The 25,031-nt window shown below is 37.6% G+C and overlaps 1 protein-coding gene and 1 non-coding gene across 3 annotated transcripts in view; one reads left to right on the top strand and one right to left on the bottom strand.

Moving 5' to 3' along the window:
* Positions 1-1,093: 1,093 nt before the first annotated feature.
* The window catches only part of ATP7A (ATPase copper transporting alpha), a 147,529-nt gene continuing 123,591 nt past the window's right edge, over positions 1,094-25,031 (bottom strand). For both annotated transcript variants that reach the window (XM_043458393.1, XM_043458392.1), the window contains 12 exons: positions 24,371-24,498; positions 23,216-23,370; positions 22,868-23,002; positions 19,248-19,442; positions 15,113-15,295; positions 13,213-13,429; positions 8,270-8,416; positions 7,320-7,462; positions 5,560-5,763; positions 4,930-5,047; positions 2,709-2,811; positions 1,094-2,327 (listed from right to left, as the gene is read on the bottom strand). In XM_043458393.1, the coding sequence (XP_043314328.1) occupies positions 2,051-2,327; positions 2,709-2,811; positions 4,930-5,047; positions 5,560-5,763; positions 7,320-7,462; positions 8,270-8,416; positions 13,213-13,429; positions 15,113-15,295; positions 19,248-19,442; positions 22,868-23,002; positions 23,216-23,370; positions 24,371-24,498 (2,005 nt within the window). In that variant the 3' untranslated portion in view covers positions 1,094-2,050. The remainder of the gene's footprint in view (positions 2,328-2,708; positions 2,812-4,929; positions 5,048-5,559; positions 5,764-7,319; positions 7,463-8,269; positions 8,417-13,212; positions 13,430-15,112; positions 15,296-19,247; positions 19,443-22,867; positions 23,003-23,215; positions 23,371-24,370; positions 24,499-25,031) is intronic.
* LOC122436089 lies at positions 4,147-4,253 on the top strand. The gene has a single exon (XR_006267860.1). It is a non-coding gene; the product is annotated as a U6 spliceosomal RNA (small nuclear RNA).

Genomic DNA, 25,031 nt, shown 5'->3' on the forward strand with positions numbered 1-25,031 from the left:
CTCTGTAAAAACAATTTTTAATATTTATTACTGACCTCAAGGGGATATAATAACTAATATTTACTGAGTATAAATCTTATGTGCTAGGCATTGAGTTAGCAGCTTTACATGTGACAATGGGAATAGATATTAGGAACTTATGAGTTTTTTTCACTTACATATTCTGCATCTGAAATCCACCTTGCAGTTAACAAGTTAATTTAAATAGTCATACAAGTACCAGACCTCTGACCAATGTATTAACTCCCAGGTACTCACAGGGCAATTTCTAAATTTATATGCCAATGAGGAGCCCATAAATCTGCCAATCACACTAACTAGCAAGTGCAAATATTTTAAACTACAGACAAATATAATTTGGCTAAAAGGTATCACAACCTCGGGAAATTCTCATTTCTGTATTACAATTTACCATAGTTTTTTGAAAAAGCAGCTTAGTGTAATGGCATTATTTTAAAATCATTTTGAGAGATTATCTAAAACAATAAGACAATTAAAATCTATTAAATTATAAATATGTATGTAAAGTAATTAGCCTCCAACTAATAAAAATAAATGGGAAAAAACCATTAAATTATCAGCTAATGTCTTATATTCTCTCCAAAAAGGACAGATTTAGTGAATCCAGGTTTTCATTCCAATCCCAAAGAAGGGCAATGCCAAAGAATGTTCAAACTACTGCACAACTGCACTCATTTCACATGCTAGCAAAGTAATGCTCAAAATTCTCCACACCAGGCTTCAACAGTATGTGGACAGAGAACTTCCAGATGTTCAAGCTGGATTGAGAACAGGTACAGGAACCAGAGATCAAATTGCCAACATCCATTGGATCAAAGAAAAAGCAAGAGAATTCCAGAAAAACATCTACTTTTGCTTCACTGACTACACTAAGGCCTTTGACTTTGTGATCACAACAAACTGGGAAAGATTCATGGCAGGAAGAGAAGGGGACGACACAGGATGAGATGGTTGGATGATATCACCGACTTAATAGACATGAGTTTGAGCAAGCTCTGGGAGATGGTGAAGGACAGTGAAACCTGGCATGCTGCAATCTATGGGGTGGCATAGAGTTAGATGTGACTGAGTGACTGAACAAGAGCAAGCAGAACAAGGTAACTTTATGACCAGTATATGCTAAAGATGGTAGTGTCAATCTTTGAAAAAAAAATCAATTGTAGAAGTGGCACAAAATCTTAAGTTCCTGAACTGAGGCTGACAGACAATAAGAACTTATAGCTGAACTCAGCAGGAGTGAACTGAAAGATTACACAGAGCTAGGAAGTCACTGAAGGAAGAATCGGATGCATTTTTTATAGCAGTGGAAAGATGGGAAGCAGGGAACTATATAGGCCCTTAAGGTCTTTGAGCTACAAGATAAAGAAACAAAGGTGGTACTGGAAAATTTGTCAGTTACTTTTGTCAATGAGAAACTATTTACACTTAGCTCACTTGAAAGAACATAACAAAAGTTAAACACACTAGGGCATCTAAGAAAGCAACCGCAAAGACCAAGATGCAGGGAGAATAAGAGGGGAAAAAAGCCTGTAATAAATAAGGCACGTCTATTTTTAAACAATTTCTACTCTTTTTCTTCAAAAACTAGATGTTTTATACAGTGCTTTGAAAGCCACTGCTCCCCAATCTGGCAGGCAGGGAGAAGGGCTCAAGAATCTCAAGATTATGCACCTAAATTTTACAATGTTTAATTATCTTTCCTTGAACTTTTAGTCAAATAAAAAATTATTTATGATTTCAGCAGCAATTCAGCATCTTCAGCTGTAGGACTTGTAAACCTCACTGCTCTACTTTATCTGTTGCTAGTGAAAACAAAAAATACTGGAATTTCATTTTCAATAAAGCTAGGTTCTGAGCTGATGCCCTGAAAAAGATATTTTTGCCATCAGACAAATGCAATTCAAATAGGTTCCCTAACATGAGAGCATGAGACCAACATAAAGCCTTGCAATATTTTAAAAAGCTAAGGTGATCAGGAACACTGTGTCAGTGCAGGACAACATCATCTAGCAGCATTCTCTGTGGCCTGTTACAACGCACTGTCATCATCTTCCCTGCAGTCTCCGACCAGGAGTGAGTGCTTGTCAGGTTCACTGGTACCAACGCTGTTTAGTGATCGTTTATCAGACAGTAGTGAATTTATGGAAGCTCTGCTGTAATTAACAATTCGGTCCAGCAAACCCAGTTTAGGAGAATTTCTTGAGGTATCATCTATTCCAACATGAACACTTATTTCTGAAGGACTTTTCTGTCCCATTTGGTTTCGGGCACGTAGTTCATAATTCTCATAAGTTGGTTTCCTGTAACTGGAAAGATGCAAAAGTATACTAATTTGAAATAATCAAATGTGAACCAGGCACTTGTTACATTCAAAAATGAAAAGAGATTTGGATAGTGTGAAATGTATAAAGGTGGTCCCTGCTAGGAAGTTAGCTCAGAAGGAGTTGTGTGAGGTCACATGATCAGAAATCCTACTTCTCAGAGCCAGTGCACTAGATTTTACACCCCTCAGTGCCTGTGGTTGCTCTGTATAGACTACGCAAGGTGATAATTACATAAAGTTAATATTTATTATTAAAAACAGTTTGGGCTTATCATTAATCAATACAAGAAAAAAACCTATTAAGACTGACTATGGGTGATAAAAGGAATACAAAAGAGAAGCGTGAGCAAGCCATCATACTTACAGTTTGAGGAAGAGTGAAGAAAGTACTACTGAAACAGATGAAGCAGCCATTGCAGCAGATCCCATCCAGGGCTGCAAAACCAAACCAATGGGCATAAAAACTCCTAGGAAATAAGTTTGGATTAATTAGAGCAGATAGTACTAAAAACATTACCAATGTGTTCCTAATACATATATACAAATCATTTTCTTGCTCAATATTTAATCAGCAATTTATCCTCCTGTTGGTATAGATTTATGTCATTGCCAATTTTTCACTAACACAGTGTTGCTGTGAACATTCTTGTACATGTCTCCCTGTGTACGTTTAAGAACTTCCCTAGGGTACATACCTAGAGGTGAAACAGCTGGATTATAACATGGGCACACCTTCAACTTTAGGTAGATGCTTCTCAGTTGTTCTCCAAAGTGGCTATACCAGATCACAAACGCTCCAATAGTGTATTAGAGTTCATATTCTACAAACTTATCTACACTTGGTTTTGATAGACATTTTAAAATTTGTTCAAATGATAGGGATGAGACAGACTTACTGTACTTGTAGTTTTTTATGTGCTAATCTGTATTTTCATACTTTTTCTACAGTAACCATATATTACTTGTATAATTTTTCAAAAATAACTTGCTCCATGAATTAATCTCCCTGGATTTTGATTGTTCTTTTACTTTGTCCTCTCTGTATCTGTGTTTCCCTGTTGATAACCAGCTTTGTAATTGTTCTCATGTTCTTCATGTTCATCTTTGGCTCTCTAACCAGAGAGAACAAAAAGAAAGTGATAACTAAAAAAAAAAAAAAAGAAAGTGATAACTATTTTTCTTTTTTAAAAAAATTATTTAATTTTTATTTATTTTTGGCTGTGCTGGGTCTTCATTGCTGTACGTGGGCTTTCTCTAGTTGCAACAAGTGGGGGCTACTCTTCACTGCAGTGCGCGGACTTCTCACTGTGGTGGTATCAGTAGTCGAGAAGCGCAGGCTCCAATAGTTGTGGCTCACAGGCTTAGTTGCTCCACGGCATCTGGGATCTTCCCAGACCAGGGAGGATTGAACCCGTGTCCCCTGAATTGGCAGGAGGATTCTTAACCACTGGACCACCAGGGAAGTCTGGTAACTATTTTTCTCATGTTATTGTTAACACCTACCAAGCCCCTAAGTAACAGGGATGATCAGATACTTATTAAATAATTCTAACCTGCTTTTTTTGGGGTCATATTCTTTTGTTCAGTCTCTCTTTCTCTCTCTCACACACACACACCCCTGGCTCCCCAACCTAAAAAAAATGCTGTTGGTTATTAAAACATTAAGAAAATTCTCTGTATAATTCATGTCAATGTATGACAAAACCCACTGAAAAAATAAATAAATAAAAGAAAATATAATTACAACAATGAAACAAGATAAAAACTGATACAGAGTAAAAAAGATCAGAAAGACATGTACAGTGCTCGCTTCAGCAGCACATATACTAAAATTGGAATGATACAGAGAAGATTAGCATGGCCCCTGCGCAAGGATGACACGCAAACTCGTGAAGCATTCCATATTAAAAAAAAAAAAAAAAAGAAAGACATGTACAAACGAAAATACCAACAGTAGTTGTGTTTGGGTAGTGAGATTAAAGGTAAATTTATTCTCTTCAGCAAAAAAATAAATGACCAAGTAAATAAGTACATATGGAGAAAGAGATGAAGCAATGTGGCAAGATATATTAACTGTGAATTTAGGCGAAGGGTATACAGATTTTATTATATCATTTCCCCCCCTTATTTTTGTAGGTTTTAAAATTTCAAAATACAAAGTTGGAGGGGAAAAAAGGTAAAATAAAATAAACCTGTCTGAAAGAGTATACATTCTAAGGCATAATGAAAATGCTGAAAATTTAAATTACTGATTTTCCCTGATAGCTCAGTTGGTAAAGAATCCGCCTGCAATGCAGGAGACCTGGGTTTGATTCCTGGGCTGGGAAGATCCCCTGGAGAAGGGAAAGGCTACCCACTCCAGTATTCTGGCCTGGAGAATTCCATGGACTGTATAGTCTATGGGGTCGCAAACAGTCGGACATGACTGAGTGACTTTCACTTTCACTTCAATATTATCTCTCACCATACCAGCAGGCTACATACAAAACTGGGCTCAAAACTAGTAAGAAGAAGACTAAAACTTCCAATATGGTAGGCATCTAATGACTTCAGGAAAAAAGCAATACAAGTTAACCATCACATACCGGCAGCTATGGGAATTCCAATCAGATTATAAATTAAAGCAAAGACAAAATTTATCCGAATCCTCTTGACTGTCTTCCTTGATAAATCAATACTTGCCACTACATCCAGAAGATCATTCTGAGAACAGAAATATTTATGATATTAGCAACAGATTCTAACTAGTAACTTGGATTTGATACCATGTATGATGAAGATGATGTGTATCTTAGGGAAATATGTGAATTAACTCAAATCTCAGATACTGCTAAAAATTTGAGTCAATCTTGGAAGAGGTTTTTTGGAATTTTTTTCCTCAGGGTTCTAAAAACACTTTCAGGGTTGTATGCTGGCACAGGGACTAAATCCCACTAAAATAACTTCAGCAAGTACTTGCTGAAGATAACTGTATTCTATGTATATTCCTAAATTTAATTCTTCATTTAGAAGCTTGTCATTCTCATTTGCTCCCCTGAATTGAGAAAGTCTGAAAGTAATTACTAAGACTTCTCATACTCCCATCTTGAATTCTCCCTTTCTCAAAGGCCAGGAGGATGGGAATTAGGACAGAATCACTGTGTTCAACATACAACATTATCTCTGACCATGCAGAGCAGTTTCACACTCCTCAAAGGTCAGGCCACCAGACTTACCCTTATCAAAACCACATCAGCTGCTTCAATGGCTACGTCTGTGCCTGTGCCAATAGCAATTCCAACATTAGCCATCGCCAGAGCTGGGGAGTCATTGATTCCGTCTCCTACCATTGCTACCTGTTTCCCCTCCTCTTGAAGTTGCTTCACCTTAGCAACCTTGTGGGAAGGTAGAACTTCAGCAAACACTTTAGTAATGCCAACCTACATGAGGAAAAACAAACTCCACTCATTTCAAGAAATATTACTGAGTACCTGAAATATAGGGCTTCCCTGGTGGTTCAGTGGTAAAGAATCTGTCTGCCAATGCAGGAGGTGCAGGTTCAATCCCTGGTCTTGCCTGGGAAATTTCATGGACAGAGAAGCTTGGTGGGCTACAGTCCATGGGGTCAAAAAGAGTCAGACATGACTGAGCGACTAAATAACAAAAACAACAAAGCCTAAAATATAACTGTTATATTTTATATAAAATATTTATTATTTTATATAGTGATTTTATATACATAACAATGATGGTTCATCATTTTATATGATGAGGCACCTTCATTTTCCACCTACCAGATGTCCAAATTTTAAAATATTAGTAACATCTAGGGATAGTAAGACTACAGGGAAATGAGCTCTCTTAGATACTGTTGGTGGGTGTGTAAACGTGTACTGTCATTTTGGAGGGCATGTACCAGCATCTATCAAAATGTGCATGTCATTTGGTTAAGGAATTCCACTCCTAGCTATATTTTGGACATACTTGTACATGTATAAAAAGATGTATGTCCAAGGATGTATATTACTGCTTTAGTTGTAACAACAAAATTTTCAAAAGCACATAAATTATTGTTTTAGGGTTAGGAGAAGGGAAAGGCTACCCACTCCAGTATTCTGGCCTGGAGAATTCCATGGACTGTATAGTTTATGGGGTCGCAAACAGGTTAAGCCAATTATGATACATTCACACCATGGAATTCAATGCAATGATGTAGAAAGAATGAAGTAACTTTATATGTTCAGACATGGACAAAGCTCCATGGACATGGACAAGGCATACATATTATTATCTGAAAGAAAGTAAACAATTTGTACAAAAATGATCCAATTTATGTTGAAAATACCAGAACTATACATCTGTATATGAACAATAAGTATACGAGAAAGTGTAAGGGGAGAGGGCTGGACAGGGAGCTTGGGAAAAGGGTGACCAACTTACTTTATATCCTTCTGTATCTTTTTATACAAGACAGTATTTATATATTACTTGCATTAGTCAATAGAAGAGGGGAGAAGGCATTTCAAAGTAGAAGACTAACATGAGAAAGTTTTAGAGGAAAGGCAAATGTGGGGGATCAGTAGCAGGAAAATGCTATGGAAGAGATGTTTCGTTCTATCAGTGGTATCCAGGATGGACTAGAAAGGGCCATGCATGGAGCTACTGCTGTACTTTAGGCATGAGAGGATGAGAGCCTAGCTTAGGCTGGCAGCACTGGTAGAGACTACGAGCAACATTTCAAAGGAAGCATCAACAGAAACTGTGTACAATGTCACTAAGCATCTCATGAACTAAGCAAATAGCTTTTTACTTCCAGAAAAAAGTGCAAAGTCCTTCCTGCACAGGCAGTATGCCAATTCTTTTTTAAGGAACTCAGGGATAATGAAAATAATAGGTAGTACGAATTCTTTAGCACCTGAAGGCAAGAAAGAAAATGTACATGAAGAGTTAGAAGTTAACACATACTCCCACCCCAACTACTAAGTAAATCCATTACCTGAGAAGCAATAGATCTAGCTGTTTTACTGTTGTCTCCAGTCATCAGAACAACTTCTAAGCCCATAGATTTCAGAATATGGACAGCCAGTTCTGCTTCAGGCTTCACTGTATCAGCAATAGCTATCAAACCACACAGCTCATCTAATACAGGAGCACCAGAAAATAGAATTTGGAATATGGTGAAAGTAGAATAATATTCTGACTTAAAATTTCAGAAAGAAATGATTTTTGTTAAACAAAGTTGTTCAGGGCTTAGCTTAACTCAAAATACCCCCAAGACCACACAACCCCACAGTAAGCCTCTATTCTTGGTTGTGAAAATACCACAAACCCCACAGTAACCCCACAGTAAGCCTCTATTCTTGGTTGTGAAAATTTCAGTGACGTAGGGGTTACTAATGAAGGTAATAATAGGAAAATGAAAATAAACTTTACTGGATACTAAAAGACTTACTTTCTTCCTTTAGAGAAGTATTGCCAAAAGCTCCAAACACCAGCTAATTTAAAGGCAAATGAAACTGAAACCCAATACTTTCTTCCTTTCAAAGGTGAAGGGGTGGATAAAAACAAAACTGGCATTTTATACTGGGGAGAAAAATCACTGCAAGTAGCTATTTTATTTCAAAAATGAAAGTAAATGGTATTTTCTGCTTTTCCCTGGACCTAAAAAGGCCATGGTAAGATACTGCCTTCATACTTAGCAAAGATTATAAATGTTAACTAATTAATCTCACAGCTACAAACTTGCTCTAAGAAATAATTTAATAAAAGCCAGGCAAACACAAGAGCATTTTAAATTAATCAGTAACAATTATGTATTGCTAACATTTTTATTTTGCATTCAAGATGCTTTTGAATAACCCTCATAGTTCAGATGTCTCTCAAAAATACACAGAAAACAACTGAGATCACAACACTGAGTCACAGTGTGCTTAAGGAAAACCTTACCATCAACTGCTACCAGTACAGCAGTCCGACCTCTTCTCTCGTGTTCAGCCATGGAATCATTTACACTGTTATTAATGGCAAGACCATTTCTAATCATCCACTCCCGGTTGCCAATGAGAACTTTGTACTGCTGAGCATTAAGAGCATCTGAAAGAAAGTACAGAAAAAACATTTAGTGAACTTGTTTAATATTTATAGCAACCCTTTAGGGACATTCTTCCTCTCTAACCTTGCAGTTACTACATTGGTTTTTTTTTGGTAGAATATAGTCTATGACAGTGATTTCCAAATATTCAAGGAACATACTCTGCTCTTCTATGCCTCTGGACCTTTGCACATGTTGCTGCCTCCACCTGGAGGTCCTCATCTCTCCTCTCCAAATACCAAATTGCATCATATTCCTTAAAAGCTAGTTCAAGCATTACTTTCTTGGTGATGCTTTCCATTCAACATTTCCTTATGATCTTCCATGGCAACTGAAGAAAGTTAAAAATATTTAGTGTACATCAGTACAACCATCAATGGTTAGATAAGAACACAAATCTACAGTGATATCTTACTAACTTTAAGTGGGCCCTTAGTGCTTTCTGGCAATTTTACTGTATTTCCCTAGTCCATTCATTCTCCATTCCTTCTAGATGGCTATTTTATACCTTTTCTTCTCCCATTCTCATACCAGATGATGATGTGCTTCCTACTTCAGAAAGGAAATAAAAGCAATCAGAAAAGAATTTCCAGAAGCTCTCATTGCCATATATACCCAACTACCTAAACCTCTGTACATACTGATCTAGCTTCTTTTCTGTTACTATAAACAGCCCCTACTCTTATTTAAGGCCAACTTCTCCACTTGCAGAAATAGATCCCTCTCCTTTGCCTATTTCAGAACATCTCTCCAACAATTCTCTCCTCTCTCTTCTGCATCATCATATTTTCTACTTCTGCTGCACACAGTCCTATTTTTAAAAAAGAAAACAAAACAACAGATCTCATTTATCTCTCTAGCTACTGCCCCATTTCTTTGCTTCTGTTCATAGCAAAACTCCTACAAAGTGTTGTCTCTATCAGCTTCCCATTCTCCTGTGAACCTGTTCCAATAGAACTTTTGTCTCTCTTATGCCAAAGAATTGTTCATATGGTACACCAGTGATCTTTAATAACTGCAAAGGGTAATTCTTAGTCTTCATCTTACTTGCACTATTAGCATTTAACACAGTTGACCATTCTCTCCTTGAAACACTTTCTTCATTTGGCTTTTAGAGCACCACATTCTTATGAGTTACCTCCTACCACTTCTGTTTTCTTTACTGATCATTTCTCATCTCCCTGACCTCTTAATTTGTAGTGTTGCAGGGCTTAATCCTTAAACCTCTTCCCCACCAATCTACTCTCACTTCCTGATTTTTTGGGGGTGCACACCTCATGGCTTACAGAATCTTAGTTCTCTGACCAGGGATTGAACCCAGGCCCATGACAGTCAAAGTGCCTAGTCCTAACCACTGGAATGTGTGAATACTCAGTTGCTTCAGTCATGTCTGACTCTTTGAGACCCCACGAACTGTAGTCCACCAGGCTCCTCTGTCCATGGGATTCTCCAGGCAATACTGGAGTCGGTTGCCATGCCCTCCTCTAGGAGATCTTCCTGACCCAGGGATCGAACCCATATCTCCTGCATTGCAGGCAGATTCTTTACTGCTGAGCCACTGTGGAAGCCCCCTAACCACTGGACCACCAGGGAATTCCCAACTCTTTGAAGATTTTATGCAGTCTCATCACTTTAAAGACCATCTATATCAGCACTGTCTGACAGAACTTTCTGTGATGACAGAAATGTTCTACATCTGCTGTTAATACAGTAGCCACTAACAACATGAAGCTATTGAGCACTGAAATATGACTAGTATGGCTGAAGGGCTGAGTTTTAAACTAAATTTTAATTAAATAGTCACATGTAACTAGTGGCTACCACACTGGACAGCCCAGATCTATAAGTGGATGACTCCCAAGTCTACAGACTTGTATAGCCACCTGCCTCCTTGATAGAACATTTACACAACATCTCCATTTGAATACCTAACAGGCATTCAAACTTAACATGTCAAAAACTGAACTACTAATCACTTTTCCTCAACATTACCTCTCCTGCGATCTCCATCTTGTTTAAATGGTAACTCCATCCTTCTAAATTGGTTAGGCTGCAAACTTTGGCCTAATTCTTGACTCCTGCTTCTCTCATACCCCATTGCCAATATGTGAGATCTCTCAGTCATCTCTCCCTTCAAGATACATCCTGGGGAATTCCCTGGCAGTTCAGTGGTTAGGACTTCCATTGCAAGGGGGCACAGGTTTGATTCCTGGTGGAGGAACTAAGCTCCCACAAGCCACATGGTATGGTCAAAAAAAAAAAAAGAAGATACATCTAGAATTTGACTACTTCTTACAACCTCTACTATTATTACATTGGTCCAAGCCAACATCTTTTACCTAGATTATGGCAACAGCCCACTAACTTATCCCCTTGCTTCTGTCCTTGTCCCTACCCACAGAAACAGTGTATTTTTACCAGAGAAGCCCAAGTAATACTTTTATTAAATATTAATAATTTTAATCAAATTATTAAATTTATTAAATATTAAATTTTATTAATAATTTATTAAATATTAAAATATTAAGTCAGCTTCTGTCACTCCTATGCTCAAAACTCTCCAATGGTTTTCCACCTCAGAGTAAAAACCAAAGTCCTTACAAAGTTCCCAATCATTTACTCTGTTCTAGCCACAGAGTTCCTCAAACTAGTCAAGCACACTCCTGACTTAAGGCTTCTGTACGTAACATTCCTCCTACCTGGAATGCTTTTGTCACAGATATTCACGTAACTTTCTTCCTCCCTCACCTCAGGTTTTTGCTCAAGCAGCACCTTCTCAATGAGGCCTACCCTGATCAGCCTATATAAAATAGCATTCCCTAGCATTCCCAATACCACTTGCTCTTCTTCATTTTCTTCATAGCACTATCCATCAGACAGACTCTATTTGCTTATTTATTTGCACACTGTCTAGTGTTCTTTCACCAGGAATGTAAACTCCATGAGATAGGGTCTTTGTCTTTGCTGATTCTTTAGTATCTTGAACAATGCTTATAAAACCTGTCAGATGAACGAAATCACTATGTGTCAGTGTTTTTGATACTATGAATTCATAGACAAATAATAAAGAAATCACAACTTAGTAGAATCAGGCAGGTAAATAAAGAATTATCATGCAGTGTGCCAGATTAAGTATAGTTATCACTAAAAAGGAAGAGCAAATATCTCTGCCTATGTATGTCAGTCAGTGGAGGCTTCACTAAAGAGAGATGTGAGCTGAGTCTTCAAAGATGAGAAAATAGTAAGTAGTTCCATAAGAACGAAACACAGGGTACATGGGTGACAGTGGAAAAACACAAGATGGGTGGTGCAGGGAGGCAGGAGACATATCATGGGGAATAGATCTTGAACAAAACTCAGAGAGACTGGACCTTGTCCTGTCAGAGATGGAGAGCCTATAAAGCCAGGATCCTTAACAGATTTCCACGGAGGGGCTTAAGGATATATACAAATGTCCAAAACAGAAATTTTCTGAGTAGTGGGCATAGCTTTTATCTCATTCCTCCAAGGGTTCGTGACTCAAAAATAGGTTATAAACCACTGCAATAAAAGGTATTAGTCAGAAAGTGATATAATCAGGTTTGAACGTTAGCAAAATTACTCAAGTTCAAATGGTTGGGGAGGTGCAAGCACACTTAGGTATGTATATCTTGGTTTTGGTCAGATGGATAGACCAACAAGAAACTCGGGAAAGCGGCATTGGCTGCAGATTCGGATTTTAGAGTGGCAGTGGAAACCCTACAGGTGGTAGAATAAGCAATAAGTATGAACGAGATTATCTAGAGAGAGTATGTAAAATCAGCAAAAGACAAAAGACCAAAACTCTGAGGACACCCAACATTTGAGAGGAGAAAAGAGCAATCAGGTGAGGATTAAAAAGAACAGCCAAATTGGTGAGAGGAGACTCCAGAGAAAGCAGGGTCATGGAATCAAGGGAGAAAAAAAAATTAGGAAAGAAGAAATGGTCAACATTGTCAAATGCCTTAGCGAAGTCATGCAGCAATGAAGACTGAAAACTGACCACTGGAGAGGGGACTAAACAAGGTCATTGGTGGACTTAAAATAGTTTCACTAGTATGGATGGGGCAGAAGCCAGACTGTGCAGTGAATTCAGCCAGCTTAGACTAGTCCTTCTAGAAGTTTGGATATTAACGAAAAGACAGACAGATGGGACAAAAATCTAGATGGGAATATAGTGATTTTGATGGGAGAAATGTTTCTATGTTTAGGAGAAGGAGCTATCACAAACAGTTGGAAAAAAAAAAGAAGCAAGGGGATATAATGTAACAGAGTGTGAGGTCCTTGAGGAATCAAGAGAGGGTGAGATCTGAAGCAAAGATAAGGGGATTCACTAGGTAAGAAGAGGCATACTTCTTTCTCTGAAAACGGAAACATTCTGGGGAAAAATAAAACTGAAAGAACACATATCTGAGAATCTTAAATTTCTGTGTGAAAAATAAGCCAGACAATTTGCTTAGAGAACTAGGGAGAAGGCCATAAGAGCTTGTGAAAGATACAAAAGGTCTGGAGCAGCTGTGGTGAGAAATAAAGACAGCTGAACTAAGATGGAAGATCATCTAGAGCTAGGGTTTATCACCTTCTACTGTAATCAAGGAGTGAAGTTGAAAAATGTTCTTCAGCAATTCAGTGAAATAATTAGAAGGCCTGTGGTGAAACTGATTTACAAGAATGAAACCATGACGCTAATCTTTGTTTCTTATATAACAGTTCAATTTATAAGGTTAGATACCTGTTAATAACTGTCCCATAATTGGTACTACAAAGAAAATTAGCTTACTTGAGAACTGAGCATCAATAATCATGGAAGACGAAGTTGATGACTGTTCATTACTCTCATCTATTTGGACCAGGGATGCATTTTTAATATTATTTTCCTCTATCTTCCAGTTATTCTTGTGTAGCAAGCCTTCGATATTGGTGACTTTACAGTTAATGCCACAGCCTGGCACAACCTGGAAATCTATGCAGGTACCCAAGGTTTCAGTGTCCAGCTCCTAACAAATAGAAACAGAAGGATTTCCTCTGCTGTTCTAACAATCCAAGGTTATCATTAGCAAGATCAAAGATTACTGTTGGTTAATTCTAAATGTTTAGATACAATCTACAGGCCTGGTTAATTCTAAATGTTTAGAATAAAACTGTCACTTATCATTGCCTATTTGACAGTGGGTTTTGATAAGGACAAAGGAACAGAGCATTGAGTATAATGTTCAAAGTTACAGGAGAACCTCATAAACCTTTTAAAAAATCCCACTCTGTAAGATTTATACCAAGTTTAGGGGAAGAAAATGTGGAAGGTTTATCAATATTCTCTGTCCTTTCCAGTAGAGATATTTAATTCTACTGTCAAGTTAGATTTTCTATTTAATACAGGGCAAAGGGTAACAAAGAACACAGCCTTTAGTTACCAGAGGGCCTCTCTATTATGATTCTGTGTCCTTAGTAAGCCAAAGAATTCTGGTGACCATCACTGTTTCCTGGCTCTTTATATCTTTGTCCTCTCCATTGTTTGATTTGGGTGTACAGAAGCCAGGTCAGTAATAGTTAATAGGTAAAAAGGAAAGAACAAATAAAGAAATGGCAACACCAATAGTGAAACTGCCACATTTTAACTGAAAAATTATGTGAGATAATTTACAAAGAACTTATACAAATCAATAAGAAAAGGTAAACAATCTTATGAAAAAAAGAGGCAACAGATACAAGCAAACAGGATATAGAAAGAAATGCAAATGGCCAATAGGCATGTGGAAAGATGCTCAACCTTATTCACAATTAAGACAATGCAAAGTAAACAGTCAACGAATAAATATTTTTTACTTACTGAATTGGAAAAAATTAAGTATTAGTGAGAATGTGGGGGAATGTCATTCAACTTCTGGTGAAAGTATAAACTGATATACCTTTTTGTGTGGGTGTTGATAACATTTGCCATTTAAGCATTGGTAACATTCATCAAAATTTAACTGCACCTATCCTTTGATCCAGCAATTACATTGATAGACATTAAACATTAGAGATAAACTTGCAAAAGCTGACAAGGATGTTAACTACAGGTTTTAAGAGCCAAAAAGCCAATCATACAATGGAATATAACATAGCCATTAAAAACAATGACGCAAATCTGTACGTCCTGATAAGGAAAAAATCACAAATTTTTAAAAAAATACCAAAGACTGGTGATTGTATTATCACCTTTCTATGTAAAGTTTAAAAATAACAAATGTTGGTGTATACACTAAAAGTAGTTAACAGATGCGTACTTTTGTAAATATACTAAAAATTATTGACTTGTACACTTTACAAAGATGAACTTTAGAGTATGTGAGTTTTATCTCAATAAAGCTGTTGTTCAAAAAGCCTGTTAACAGGTTAATACTTGTTAAACTTTGGAGAGAGAAATTACAGAAAGGGGCAGGAAATGAGGCTTTCCTTTTGCATTATGTAATGCTGAACTATCTAAATTTTCCTCCCAAAAATATGTTTTATTTCTATTTTATTTCTTAGTTGACTGAGGTTATCTGTGCAGTAGGGTTACAGTTAATTTTCATTTTCATCTTTTTACTTTTCTCTATGAAGAAATTAAGACATACAAAATAAAATGAGAAAACACAAGTCTCTGTAGTTTCATACCAATTATATATGGAAATCATGAATAAACAAGGGAAAAACTGTACCTGTTTGCAGTATTTGGTTATGGCTGCTCCCAGAGGGTGTTCACTGTTACTTTCAGCAGTTCCCACAATAGCCAGGATCTTATTGCGTGATATTCTGTTACTTTCCACTAGAACCTTTACTTGATTCACTACTGGGGTTCCATGGGTAATGGTTCCAGTTTTATCAAATACCACTACCTTTACCTGTAAGAAAATCAAAATAGAACGCACTGTATGACGTGATAATTCTTAGTATCAGCATTCCAGAAATGAGAAAAAAGGTTTACTGTGACAAACACATTACTATTTTGTTTCTTAATAAGCTGACTTTGATTTAATTGGACTTAAAGGGTCTTTGGGAGACTAAAAAGAAGGGACAATAAGGGAAGAAATATCATTAGTTACACCTAATAACCCTCCCTTGCAAATGTTCAACGTGCTGCGGACATGTGTTAAATAGCTAGAACTACCTGTTAAGAGTTGACCGTTAATAGGTAACTTAGAGATGCCTCTAGTGCCTCTAGGGAAAGAAAAAGATTTTCAATACTAATGAATTTTAGATCTGTAGGGAAAAAAATTCTGGGCAGTAGGTAAATAATTATAATTGAGTAATTAATTTGAAGTGTGCACCAGCTAAAACCTTCTGGGTTGCTTTGACTTTATTGAGTCTAGACGAGAAGCTTGGCCAGAGAATATTGCTCAGGAAATCAACGAGGGGAACTCAAATCAGGCAGGAAGGAGGAATAATCTGGAATTACAGAACATAGATGCCTCACAGTAAACTCAGACAATGAACCTTGAGAAATGAATAGCTTGAGGAACCAAGATGAGAAAAGGTCAGTTCAGTTCAATCGCTCAGTCATGTCTGAATATTTGCAATCCCATGGACTGTAGCACGCCAGGCCTTCCTGTACATCATCAACTCCTGGAGCTTACTCAAACTCATGTCCATTGAGTTGGTGATGCCATTCAACCACCTCATCCTCTCTCATCCCCTTCTCCTCCCGCCTTCAATCTTCCCCAGCATCAGGATATTTTCAAATGAGTCAGTTCTTCCCAAAAGGTGGCCAAACTATTGGAGTTTCAGCTTCAGCATCAGTCCTTCCAATGAACACCCAGGACTGATCTCCTTTAGGATGGACTGGTTGGATCTCCTTGCAGTCCAAGGGACTCTCAAGAGTCTTCTCCAACACCACAGTGCAAAACCATCATTCTTTGGTACTCAGCTTTCTTTATAGTCCAACTCTCACATCCATACATGACTACTGGAAAAACCATAGCTTTGACTAGATGGACCTGTGCTGGCAAAGTAATGTCTCTGCTTTTTAATATGCTGTCTAGGTTGGTCATAGCTTTTCTTCCAAGGAGCAAGAGTCTTAAATTTTCATGGCTGCAGTCACCATCTGCAGTGATTTTGGAGCCCAAGAAAATAAAGTCTGTCACTGTTTCTACTGTTTCCCCATCTATTTGCCATGAAGTGATGGGACCAGATGCCATGATTTTAGTTTTCTGATGTTGAGTTTTAAGCCAACTTTCTCACTCTCCTCTTTCACTTTCATCAAGAGGATCTTTAGCTCTTCTTCATTTCTGCCCTAAGTGTGGTGTCATCTGCATATCTGAAGTTATTGACATTTCTCCCGGCAATCTTGATTCCAGCTTGTGCTTCCTCCAGCCCAGCGTTTCTCATGATGTACTCCTCATACAAGTTAAATAAGCAGGGTGACAATATACAGTCTTGACGTAGTCCTTTCCCGATTTGGAACCAGTCTGTTGTTCCATGTCCAGTTCTAACTGATGCTTCTTGAACTGCATACAGATTTCTCAGGAAGTAGGCCAGGTGTTCTGGAACTCCCATCTCTTTAAGAATTTTCCACAGTTTGTTGTGATCCACACAGTCAAAGGCTTTGGCATAGTCAATAAAGCAAAAGTAGATTTTTTTTTTGGCAACTCTCTTGCTTTTCCAATGATGCAATGGATGTTGGCAATTTGAACTATGGTTCCTCTGCCTTTTCTAAATCCAGCTTGAACATCTGGAAGTTCACAGTTCATGTACTGTTGAAGCCTTGGAGAATTTTGAGCATTATTTTGCTAGCGTGTGAGATGAGTACAATTGTGCAGTAGTTTGAGCATTCTTTGGCATTGCCTTTCTTTGGGATTGAAATGAAAACTGACCCTTTCCAGTCCTGTGGCCACTGCTGAGTTTTCCAAATTTGCTGGCATACTGAGTGCAGCACTTTCACAGCATCATGTTTTAGGGTTTGAAATAGCTCAACTGGAATTCCATCACCTCCACTACCTTTGTTCGTAGTGATGCTTCCTAAGGCCCACTTGACTTCACATTCCAAGATGTCTGGCTCTAGGTGAGTGATCATACCATCGTGAATATGTGGGTCATGAAGATCTTTTTTGTATAGTTCTTCTGTGTATTCTTGCCACCTCTTATGAATATCTTCTGCTTCTGTTAGGTCCATACAACTTCTGTCCTTTATTGTGCCCATCTTTGCATGAAATGTTCCCTTGGTATCTCTAGTTTTCTTGAAGAGGTCTCTAGTCTTTCCTATTCTATTGTTTTCCTCTATTTCTTTGCACTGATTGCTGAGGAAGGCTTTCTTATCTCTCCTTGCTATTCTTTGGAACTCTGCATTTAAATGGGTATATCTTTCCTTTTCTCCTTTGCCTTTTGCTTCTCTTCTTTTCACAGCTATTTGTAAGGCCTCCTCAGACAACCATTTTGCCTTTTTCTTGGGGATGGTCTTGATCAGTGCCTCCTATGCAATGTCATAAACCTCTGTCCATAGTTCTTCAGGTACTCTATCAGATCTAATCCCTTGAATCTGTCACTTCCGCTGTATAATCCTAAGGGATTTGATTTAGGTCATACCTGAATGGTCTAGTGGTTTTCCCTACTTTCTTCAATTTAAGTCTGAGTTTGACAATAAGGAGCTCATGATCTCAGCCACAGTCACCTCCCAGTCTTGTTTTTGCTGACTGTATGGAGCTTCTTCATCTTTGGCTGCAAAGAATGTAATCAATCTGATTTTGGTATTGAGTCTCTGGTGATGCCCATGTGTAGAGTCTTCTCTTGTGTTGTTGCAAGAGGGTGTTTGCTATGACCAGTGCATTCTCTTGGCAAAACTCTATTAGACTTTGCCCTGCTTCATTCTGTACTCCAAGGCCAAATTTACTGGTTACTTCAAAAGAGATATGACAACTAAATACAATGCATGATTCCAGATAAAAGAAAAAATAACTATAAAGGATTATGGAATCAACTGAGGAAACTGAAATATGGACAACAGATTAGACAACAGTATTTTATCAGTATCAACTTCTTGATTTTGATCTTTGTATTATGTTTATGTAAGAGACTGTCCTTGTTCTTAGGAAAGGAGCCTGATATCTGTAGTAAAGTGTATGTGAAAAAAAAAAGTGTATGTGAGATTTCTTTATACTATTCTTGCAAATTTTATTTAAGTTTGAAATTATATAAAAACTTAAATTACTATAAAAATTAGTAACCTGTATTCCCTGGCTAGATGAAATTCCAAATCTGTTCTAAGTTGTGTTCTGTGTTTAGTACATGCATGGGTATATAATGTATATCCTCATAATAAGAATATACTAGAAGGAACATGGTTTTAGGGAAATTAAGTGGCTTTGATTGAGACTGTAATGGAAATTCTAACATGAGAGAGATCAGGGACAGGATTATATATTCCTGAAATCATAGTTGCAAACTGTCAGCTGGTGGCAGCAAAGATGAAAGTAAGGGCAAGCCCTATCAAATGTTGAACAGCACAAACATGGAGTCACACCCAAATAGATGAGAAGCCTGATAGACTTGGGCAAATTGCCTCAGCAAATATCTATGATATCTTCCTGCCCTAAAGACCAGTCTAGAATGAGTTGGGACAGGACTCTAGGTTTTCCACACGAGGGTATACTCTAAAGAGAGTAGCTCTGGAGAAGAGATCTTATACTCTCTGCCAATTCAGAGCAGAACCAAAATAACACCTTTCCTACCTCCACCCTCAGGACAATGACAGAAGAAGCTCAGCTTATGGGCAATGTAGAAATAATTGAAGACTCTGTTTTTCAGTAGGGGTGCTATTGCCAGTTTGGATGAGACAACTCTTAGTTCTAGGAACTATCTTACCTTATGAGCCATCTCCAATGGCTCACCACCTTTGATTAGTATGCCATTTTGAGCACCTACTCCTGTACCCACCATCACAGCAGTTGGAGTGGCCAGTCCCAGTGAACAGGGGCATGCAATGCACAGAACTGTGATAGAGGCTTGGAAAGCAAAGCGTATTATTGTTTCTGTTCGGGATATACTTCTGTTGTAGCCCTTGAGAAGAAAATATGAATTTTGATTACTGATTTGTAGCTGAATAAAACAAAAAGAACAAAGCATAACTCTAAATAAAACCACAATTCTGGAGTAACACATAATCCTACTTAGCTATCAACATATTTTAATTACTAGTAAGAAAACACTTTTTTTCTTTTATGAATATAAGAAATTGTTGACATAACTGTAAACAAGTTACAGTTCTAAAATTTAAGATTTCAATTTTGCTGATTCCAGAGTTACATACTATGGAGTGAATATAAAAAACAAGAAAAGTAAGTTTCTCCACTCCCCACATTGAGAGTAAGTGTTTTTATTAGGGACTTTCAGAAATAGCTGCAAACATGGGACCTAATTCTCAACAAATTTGACCCGAAACAAAAATAATTCTGTCCTTCTGTATACTAAGACCATAAAATTGCCTTTCACACTATTCTTTGAAGACAATGAGAAAAATCACTCAGTTTGCAAAGGTTGCTTAATTACATCTCAATAAAATTCTTTTGGACAAAGCAATGTTAATGAGTGTATCTGGTAGTATAGCTCTTACTGACATTGAGTATGTGCATCCATGAGTAAAAATGATTGATAGTATTATGAGAAATCTCCTAAGACCCTCTGAACCCATGAGAAAAATTCATGAAGGAGACACATTCCAAAATACTTCCCAGCAATCCTCTTGTTTAGTGAGTATTTAACCAATGGGTGGTGGTTTCGTCACTAAGTCATGTCCAACCTTTGCGACCCCATGGACAGAGAAGCCTGACAGGCTACAGTCCGTGGGATTCTCCAGGCAAGAATACTGGAGTGGGTTGCCACTGCCTTCTCCAATTTAACCAATATGAATCATTTCAAGAAACTTTTTAATATTATACTAATGATCACATCATGGAATAGATGTTCTGATTCTACCTGTTCTTTAATTGAAGGGACAAACACTATGAAACAATGTATATATAGCATGCATTTAAAAAAAATACAACAAAGATCTTCTTAGTAATAATGGTTTTACAGTGCTGTATTCTTACTAAGTTCTCAAATACTTAAACAAAGTGATCATCTAAGAGTTATACAGAGAGAGAACTGGAAGGGATTTTCATAGACATCTAAGCTTATGCTTTCCTATATGTCTTAAATGTATACATTAATTCCAATCCTGAAATTTAGGTATTATTATCACTATGTTACAGATGACAAAACTGAAGATAAGAGAAGTTAAGTGAATTAAAGGTTATATCTCTAACATGAGGCACAGTCCAGGTTTACTACACCACTTTATGACACCATACCATAGAGACTATCATAGACTTTGAGAGAAGCAGACATTAATATTACCTTATATTTATAAAGATTTCAATAAATTACAAAGAGTTGTTAATACATCATTTAACTTTTACAACAACTGCAAGTTATGTTGGATGAGTATTATTAAAATCTCACTTGAGGAAACTGAAGCTCAAAGAGAAATTAAATTGACTTCAGATCACACTGATGGTGACAGAGCTGAGATTTCAAAGTTTTCCTCAATATTGAGGAAAACTTTAAAAATATATCCATAGTCCTTTGTGAAAGCAAAATCATGCTAGGATTGAGACTATGTATAAAATGTGAAAGGTCAGGCATCAATTGAGTTCAGTCACTCAGTTGTGTCCGACTCTTTACAATCCCATGGACTGCAGCACACCAGACTTCCCTATCATCATCTCCCGGAGCTTGCTCAAACTCATGTCCATTGAGTCAGTGATGCCATCCAACCATCTCATCCTCTGTCATCCCCTTCTCCTCCTGCCTTCAATCTTTTCCAGCATCAGGGTCTTCTCTAATGAGTCGGCTCTTCGCATCAGGTGGCCAAAGTATTGGAGCTTCAGCTTCAGCATCAGTCCTTCCAATGAACATTCAGGACTGATTTCCTCTAGGATGGACTGGTTGGATCTCCTTGCAGTCCAACAGACTTTCAAGAGTCTCCTCCAACACCACAGTTCAAAAGCACCAGTTCTTCAGCACTCAGCTTTCTTTATGGTCCAACCCTCACATACATACATGACTACTGGAAAAACCACAGCTGTGATTAGACAGACCTTTGTCAGCAAAGTAATGTCTCTGCTTTTTAATATGCTGTCTAGGTTGGTCATAGCTTTTCTTCCAAGGTGCAAGTGTCTTTTAATTTCATGGCTGCAGTCACCATCTGCAGTGATTTTGGAGCCCAAGAAAATAAAGTCTCTCACTGTTTCCACTGTTTCCCCATCTATTTGCCATGAAGTGATGGGACCAGATGCCACGATCTTCACTTTTTGAATGTTGAGTTTTAAGCCAGCTTTTTCACTCTCCTCTTTCACTTTCATCAAGAGGCTCTTTAGTTCTTCTTCGCTTTCTGCCATAAGGGTGGTGTCATCTGCCTATCTGAGGTTACTGATAATGATATCAATAACCTATTATAGGCATACCTCAGAGATATTGTGGGTTCAGTTTCAGACCACCAAAATAAAGTGAGTCACAAGAATTTTTGATTTCCCAAAGAAGGTAAAAGTTATGTTTATACTATACTATACACTGTGTGTGTGTGTTAGCCGCTCAGTCGTCTCTGATTCTGCGACCTCATGACAGTAGCTCACCAGGCTCTTCTGTCCATGGAATTCTCCAGGCAAGAATACTGTAGTGGGTTGCCATTCCCTTCTCCAGGGGATCTTCCTTACCCAGGGATCAAACCCAGGTCTCCTGCATTTCAGGCAGATTCTTTACCAACTGAGCCACCAGGGAAGCCCATACTGTACACTATACTGTGGTCTATTAAGTATGAAATATCATTATCTCTAAAGAAATACGTCTGGTGTTGGTTTAGTCGCTAAGTTGTATCTGACTCTTGCAACCCCATAGATGGTAGCCCACCAGGCTCCTGTGTCTATAGGATTTTCCAGGCAAAAATACTGGAGTGGGTTGCCATTTCCTTCTCCAAGGGATCTTCCTGATCCAGGGATTGAACCCGTGTCTCCTGCACTGCAGGCAGTTTCTTTACCGACTGAACTAACAGGGAAGCCTAAAAAAGGCCAAAGAAATATGTATATACCTTATTTAAAAAGTAATGCTGTTGTAAAAATGGCATCAATAGACTTGTTCGACACAGGGTTGACACAAACCTTCAATTTGTAAAAAACACAATATCTGCAAAGCGCAATAAAGCAAAATGCACTAAAACAAGGTATGCCTGTAGTTGCTTTTGGAAAATCACAAGTTATAATGAAAAAAATCTTTCCAAAAGGAAATCTTTTATGTCTACAGAAATGCAAAAGTTATTCTTATCAGCTTCTCACTCCAGTTTGTTAAAGATACCAGTAATTATTAAAGTTATTTCCAAATTAATTACTTATGCAAAAGATTCACAAACTGTTTTATATATGATAAAGAGATGTTTATAAGTCACTCACGGGAAAGTAGGTTTCCACGATTTCAAAATTCAGAAATCCAATTATAATCCAAACCAAAAGGGTAGCAATGGAAAGAATAACAATAAAAGGAACAAAGTAGCCACTGAGTTTGTCTGCAAACTGCTGGATAGGAGCCTAGAATTAAAAAATAATAATAATGATATGTGTGTGAAAGTCTCTTGTTTTGATAATGAATACAGAGTATGTGTAGTATTGAGCAGAAATATTTTAATAAACTCCATATTAATATAACTGGAATTAAACAAAGGAACCTATCAAAACTAGCCCAAGATTTATACTGAGTGGGCTTTAATGAAAATGCTTTCTGTTCCTAGGGAGTTAAGTTACCTTTGACGTTTGTGCCTCCTCTACAAGTCTGACAATTTGAGAAAGGGTTGTGTCTGCTCCAACATGGGTTGCACGGATAAGGAGAGACCCATTCTGGTTAATGGAACCAGCAATCACTGTGCTTCCAGGTTTCTTTGCCACAGGCATTGCCTCTCCTATGTAAGGAAAAAAGATAGATTTAGGGAGCATAAGTAAATACTATCTTGAAATACACCATTATTTGTTAATTATCAAAAAGTCATCTAGAAAGGAGATTCTTCCTTCATGCAACAGAATCTGGACAAACACCTAGGTGAAAATTGCCTGACTTTTTCCTTATACCAGTTCTGGGCCAAACCCCAGGGATATATATCTTAAACTGGAAAAACCTAACGTGCTAACTCTTTTGGTAAGTACTTTTGGAACTCCACACTAGTCTTAGATCATTGGTTCTCAACCTGTTCCCAAGGAGCATTTATAAATGTAAGAGAGTTCTTGTCTGTAATAACTATGGATGGGGCACAGAGTATTGCTACTCCAACCTAGTGGGTCAGGATCAGGGATACTAAATTTACCATAATGTACAGGATAGTCAGACGGAACTAAGAACTGTCCCATCCAAATGAGCAATAGCACCCCTACTGAGAAACGAAGAATCCTAAATTATTTTCACATGCAGTTCATAAGCTGAGCCTCTTCTGGTACTATGATAAGGATTGAGGTAGGAAAAGTGTTAGTTTGGTTATACTTTGGACTGGCCTTAGTTATCTAAGATCTCTAAAACTACTCCAGGTCTATCCTCTTTAGAGCTGACCCTGATGTTGAAAACCTGGAGTCCTATCCCAGCTAAGACCAGATGGGTCTTTAGGGCAGGAACTCAGGAAAATCTGCCAAAGTCTATTGGGCTCTACAGCAGGATATGACAACTTCTTCTGGTTATACATTCTAGTAATTAACAATCTTCAGTGAAAAAGAGCCTTCAGTAGCATAAGTAAAATCACAAAGTAAATCTGCAGAAATTGATTCAATACAGTCTTAAAAATAACTCATATTCTCTATGCTTATTATTTATTCAGTCCACAGTTTCTATAAAAGCTCTTCACCTTTCATGCCTATTTTTAATTAATACTTTGGATTCACTTCACCTTAATGTCATGATCCTCTGAAAGAACATACCTGTGATGAGGGATTCATCTACCATAGAATGTCCTTCAATAACACGCCCATCTACTGGAAATTTGCCTCCTGGAACCACTTTAATAATGTCTCCACGTTGTACAAGTTCCACATCCACTTGCTCTTCACTACATATGAGTTAAAATAAAAAGCACTATGAAAATCTGCTTTTCCCTCTGATCTTTCCATGCAGGCTTTATAGTTCACATCACGCTTGTGGCCCCATAACTGCTACCAATGGAAGTTAGAACCAACACTTAAGAACTACAATGTCAGTCAGTCCTTTTCATTGTTGGGGAATAGCTCAGTACCTGGCACAAAGTAGCACTCTAAATATTTGTTGAATAGTCACTGAACAAATACATGAAAGCTTTAGAAATAAAGTAATAGGTTTTATTTAACAAAACAACTTATTTACACAATTTTATAAGGACAGAAATGAGAAATACAAAAGAATGAAATCTAATCAAGTCTTTAGCTCTAACTTTCAGTTTACAGGTAATAAAGGAGTTACAGAACAAGTTAAATGATTCCAGAAGGAAACAGAGACAAATCGACTGTGGGATATTTTCAGGGACAACTGACAGATGTGTCTTTAACAAGTTAAATGTATGGAGACAGGGAGGAGCAGCAAGAAATGAGGGAGGGAGAACTGGAGAGA

Source organism: Cervus canadensis, chromosome X (assembly GCF_019320065.1).
Source record: "Cervus canadensis isolate Bull #8, Minnesota chromosome X, ASM1932006v1, whole genome shotgun sequence".
Classification (NCBI taxonomy): Eukaryota; Metazoa; Chordata; class Mammalia; order Artiodactyla; family Cervidae; genus Cervus; species Cervus canadensis.